At 41.7% G+C, this 5762-nt stretch overlaps 1 protein-coding gene across 1 annotated transcript in view; it reads right to left on the bottom strand.

Moving 5' to 3' along the window:
* The window catches only part of LOC143283942 (sodium- and chloride-dependent glycine transporter 1-like), a 68370-nt gene extending 64156 nt beyond the window's left edge, over positions 1-4214 (bottom strand). The window contains exon 1 of the mRNA XM_076590398.1: positions 3966-4214. Coding sequence (XP_076446513.1) covers positions 3966-3980 — 15 coding nt within the window. The 5' untranslated portion in view covers positions 3981-4214. The remainder of the gene's footprint in view (positions 1-3965) is intronic.
* Positions 4215-5762: the final 1548 nt, after the last annotated feature.

The raw sequence follows: 5762 nt of genomic DNA, 5'->3' as shown, positions 1-5762 counted from the left end.
ATAAAATATCTCAGTCTCTCAGTCCCTCTCTCTCAAGACAAGCTTATGAAATGTTATTGCAGCAACACGAAAATGGGAAGTGTAACTGGGTATCTAATATAAAGAAACTACTTACTGTAAACGGGTTTGGTATTGTTTGGTTAAGTCAGGAAGTAGGGGATTATAACGCATTTATTTCAGAATTCAAGGATCGCCTGATATGTATATTCCAACAAAATTGGCATGGTCATATGGAAGAGAATGAAAAGTATACTTGGTTTCTTTCTTTTAATAGTAATTTACAGCCTGAAAAATATCTGTATATCATAACACATAAATGGCACAGAGATATGCTGGCCAGATTTCGTACAAGGACACTTGGATTGAATGCAAACAGAAAATGGTTCATATCAGACACAGCAGAAAGCAATACGTGCCCAGCATGCAAAACAAATTCTACCGAAGACGAATATCACTTTATGTTTGCATGTGAAGCGTACGAACCCATTAGACAGAAATGTAACCTGTTTAAGGCGCCTGTTATCAGAAGGCAAAACGTAGTTGATGTGTTAATAGCTGATAATGACGAAGTAATTAGATCCTTGGCAAAATACATTGCTGAAGCAAGTAAAGCAAGAAAACTTTTGATTTCAGTTTGAAAACATTCTGCTTATCGTTCACAGAGATGATCTATTTCTTCTTTATGTGCTTGGTGGTTTACTTACTTACTTATTGAACAGTAATCATTAGACTACCTTTGATAAGGTGTCGGCCTATTTTGTATATACATAGATGGAGATTCACATGAACGCTGAGAGACTGTTGTCTGCATGTGTGGAGTAGTCTCTGAGACTTTTCTTTGTTTATGTTTAATGTCTGTTTTTCTTGGACATGAAATTGTGAACCCCATGTTATTATGGCATGTGTGCTAATGACATTAAACAGTTTCAGTTCAGTTCAGTTCAGTTCTCTCTCTCTCTCTCTCTCTCTCTCTCTCTCTCTCTCTCTCACACACACACACACACACACACACACACACACACACACACACAGATCAGTGCACTGACATGAACATACACACCAGACATCCGCACATATGCAATTACACACACACACACACACACACACACACACACACACACACGCACGCACACACACACACACAAATATATACCAGCTTTGGAAACAAGCACAGTTTTGGATCAATGGTCTTGTACTCTTGTACTTATTCTTCTTGTTCTTTTCCTTCTTCTTTTTTTTTTTCTTAAGTAAGCAAGTGTTTCGCTCTGTGAAGAGTTCGTCAGGCTCGCTCTTTCTCTCTCTCTCTCTCTCTCTCTCTCTCTCTCTCTCTCCCTCTCTCTCTCTCTCACACACACACACACACACACACACACACACACACACACACAGATCAGTGCACCGACATGAACATACACACATACGCACCAGACATCCGTACACATGCAATTATATATATATATATATATATATATATATATATATATATATATACCAGCTTTGGAAACAAGCACAGTTTGGGATCAATGGTCTTACACTCCTTGTTCTTCTTGTCCTTTTCCTTCTCCTTTTTCTTAAGCAAGTGTTTCGCTCTGTGAAGAGTTCGTCAGGTTCTCTCTCTCCACTCCCCCCCCCCTCTCTTTCACAGACAGACAGACAAGAATCAAGAATCAAGAATACTTCATCCTTTCACCCCTTTTGGGGCATGGAGGACATTATATAACAGCAATTAGTATTTTACACCAAAATTAAACATAAACAATTAAAATAACATAACTGTCAGAAACAGAATACAAACTATATGAAACACAACATAAATGATGATAGTATTTTTCTGGTATTAAACCTCAGGATAGATCAGACTATGTTGCTCATCTTTGCAACATTACTTAAGTTTAACCAAACTGTCTTGGCTGATGAAATAAATTACGCACACACACACACACACACACACGTTTTTCCAAAGTAATAAAGGACAGACAGACCTACCAATCAGACTTTTGCATTGTCACTTCCCATTAGTGAGAAAGCATACATTAAGCGCACATTGTGAACAGTAAAATTTTTGGCCAAGGTTAGTGAACAGAAATAAATAAACGCTAACCCTCACACACGTTAAATATGTCACAAAGCCTGCAACTAACACTCTCCCCCTCCCCCGCCTCCTCCTCCCCTTTCATTTGCAACGCCTCCTCTTCCTCCTGCCCCCAGAACCCCTACCCCCCACCCCCTCCGTCCCCCACGCCCTCCCCTCCCCACACACACCGGATTAAAAAGAATTTTAATTCTGTATTCGCTTTAATTAATACAGACTTTTAAATGCCCCCCTTCTAATTAAGTTTCAAGTGTCATTTTCTTCACACAACGGTTGCAATTTAACAGATACTCGTGCCTGTACATCCCTCACAAGTGCTCTCTCTCTCACACACACACACACACACACACACACACACACACACACACACACACACACACGTACACACTTTTCTTACGTCAAGCCTTTCTTGCAGCGCCACCTTTGTGTGTGTGTGTGTGTGTGTGTGTGTGTGTGTGTGTGTGTGTGGTCTTTTTTCCTCTCTGTGCAAGTATTTTTTTTACTATCAAAGATAACTTTTCTTTTGCAGGGTTGTTTTTTTTTTTGCCAGGGGTAACTCTCCTGTTGTCGTGGGTTCTTTTATGTGCAGTAACATGCTTGCTGCACATAGAAATTCGGTTGACAATTACGTACACACTCTCTTTTTGTTTAAGAAACAATCAGGAAAATAATAATTTTTCTAGATCATGTAATGCCTGTCTGTCATCTAGTCAAAGGACATGTTCTTGCCGGGCCTGATGTGCAGTGTGTGTGATGGAATGTCAGGGTATTAAAATGATCTAGTGTGCTCATGTCCATGTGTGTGTGTGTGTGTGTGTGTGTGTGTGTGTGCTGTGTTAAGGCATTTACACAAGCGTATTTATATGCAACGCAAACCATTCAAGCTATGAATATATCTCATTGTGTTAAAGTGGTCAAAGGAGCTGCGGAACATGAAGATCACCTCCCCAACTAGGGGTTAAATAGTCGTTCACTACTTTCTCAGAACCGAGTCCGTTCCATTACGTAATAAGAACAGTAGCAATAGCAGCAGCGCTAGTTGTAGCAGCAGTAGCAGCAGTAGTAGTTGAAGGACGAGCAGCAGTAGAAGGAGTGTCGGTAGTAGCAGCTGGGACAGCAGCTGTAGTAGTGTTAGTAGTAGCAACAGCAGCAATAGCAGCAGCAGCAGCAGCAGCAGCAGTAATAGAAGAAGTAGCTGAAGTGATGGGGAGTGGCGGGAGAGGTGTGGCAGTGGTGGCTTTAACTCACTCAGTACAGCCAGTCCTCTCTTCTCCTCTACACAGACCCCTCGGATGTCCAGTGGGTGTCTCAATGACCCAACCTTTAGCTTCCGTCGTCAGAATTGTGGCATTCTTTGTCAACATTCACCTCTTCTGTATAAGAGCGTTCGCTTGCAATATTTTGATGATGGTAATTGGGATGAAACGCTGTTAACGTCGTCTCTTTCGCCGTTCGTATGGAGGGAGTTAATAGCCTAAGTCTCGCGGCAACTCTGAACAAAATTCGCCTTCAAATTATAACCACTCTCGTCATGGATTTCGCTCGCGCAATATTTTGGTCATCGATTAATTATTCATATTTTTTTTTTTTTAAATCAAAGAATCGCTCCTGAAACTTTGGATTTTTTTTTGTTTTTGTTTTTGTCGAGATTTTGTGTTTTGGATACATTAGTATCTGGTACATTTTCTGCCTCTTCTACAAGTTTAACGACAACAGCAACAACAGCAACGTTGTTGTTTTTTTGTGTGTGTTGGTTTTTTTTTATATATAAATATCATTAAACAACTGTGTTAGATAGATAAATAAACAAATGAATAAATCGATATATATATATATATATATATATATATATATTCATATATAAACCACTCACCTGTTCACCTGCCATTTCAGCAGCCAGAATATTCAGCTACTGTACTGTATCAGAAACAAACGAAAAGCAAACAAAACAGTCCCCAAATATCGGATGGAGGGGAAAAAAAACCAGCCTTGTTCTCACACAAGCCTTACTATACCACTACGATTCGCCCCCGCGACAAAAAACCCGTGGAACAATCCCACCCCCAAGAAAACTGATGACCACAAAACGACCCTCTCTCTCTCTTCTCGCTCGCCAAGGTATTCTCTGGGAACTTTGCCGAGGATGCGCGCGCACCATTTTATTTATGTGTCCCCGTTCCCGCCTACCTGTCGTTACCCCCCCTCCCCCCGCCCCCCAACCACACCCCCCTCCTCAACACTCTCATGTCAGTCCCTGGCTAAATGGTGACACGACTGCCAGTCTCTATTCGGTAGGCTGTCCCAAACGGAAAGCTTTAGTCAGTCTCTATTCGATAGGCCGTCCCAAACGGGAAGCTTTAGTCAGTCTCTATTCGGTAGGCTGTCCCAAACGGCAAGCTTTAGTCTGTCTCTATTCGATAGGCCGTCCCAAATGGGAAGCTTTAGTCAGTCTCTATTTTGTAGGCTGTCCCAAACGGGAAGCTTTAGTCAGTCTCTATTTTGTAGGCTGTCCCAAACGGCAAGCTTTAGTCTGTCTCTATTCGATAGGCCGTCCCAAATGGGAAGCTTTATTCAGTCTCTGTTCGATAGACTGTTCCAAACGGCAAGCTTTATTCAGTCTCTGTTCGGTAGGCTGTCCCAAACGGTAAGCTCTAGCCAGTTTCTATTCGGTAGACTGTCCCAAACGGGAAGCTCTAGTCAGTCTCTATTCGGTAGACTGTCCCAAACGGGAAGCTCTAGCTAGTCTCTATTCGGTAGGCCGTCCCAAATGGGAAGCTTTATTCAGTCTCTGTTCGGTAGACTGTCCCAAACGGTAAGCTCTAGCCAGTTTCTATTCGGTAGACTGTCCCAAACGGGAAGCTTTATTCAGTCTCTATTTTGTAGGCTGTCCCAAACGATAAGCTCTAGTCAGTCTCTATTTTGTAGGCTGTCCCAAACGGTAAGCTCTAGCCAGTCTCTATTTTGTAGGCTGTCCCAAACGGGAAGCTCTAGCCAGTCTCTATTCGGTAGGCTGTCCCAAACGGGAAGCTCTAGTCAGTCTCTATTCGGTAGGCTGTCCCAAACGGTAAGCTCTAGCCAGTCTCTATTTTGTAGGCTGTCCCAAACGGGAAGCTCTAGCCAGTCTGTATTCGGTAGGCTGTCCCAAACGGGAAGCTCTATTCAGTCTCTATTCGGTAGGCTGTCCCAAACGGGAAGCTCTAGATAGTCTCTATTCGGTAGACTGTCCCAAACGGGAAGCTTTAGTCAGTCTCTATTCAGTAGGATGTCCCAAACAGGAGGCTCTCGTCAATCTCTATTCGGTAGACTGTCCCAAACGGGAAGCTTTAGGAAGCGTGTGTTGTGGACCGACTGGGAGTTCTTCGTTAGTAGTCAGTGAGGAGAGTTTCATCCAAAACAGCGCTCTTTCCAGTTAGGACAAACGGTTGTGATATGAACGTAACAAGAAAAAGGCAGATTTTTACCGTAGTAATTATGTAAAAATGAAAAAAAGATTTAAACAAACAAACAAACAACAACAACAACAAAAACAAACAAACAAACAAACAAACAAAAAAAGCACAATGTTACTGATACTTTTGATAATGATAAAAGTAGCTTTTTTGTAATGTCTAAAGATGTACCACAAAACAACAATAATGACAATGAAATAATGACGATGATGATGATAATA

The sequence above is a fragment of the Babylonia areolata genome, chromosome 7 (assembly GCF_041734735.1).
Source record: "Babylonia areolata isolate BAREFJ2019XMU chromosome 7, ASM4173473v1, whole genome shotgun sequence".
Taxonomy (NCBI): Eukaryota; Metazoa; Mollusca; class Gastropoda; order Neogastropoda; family Buccinidae; genus Babylonia; species Babylonia areolata.
Note: the sequence above shows the minus strand (reverse complement) of the source record. Positions and strands in the feature narration are given on the sequence as shown.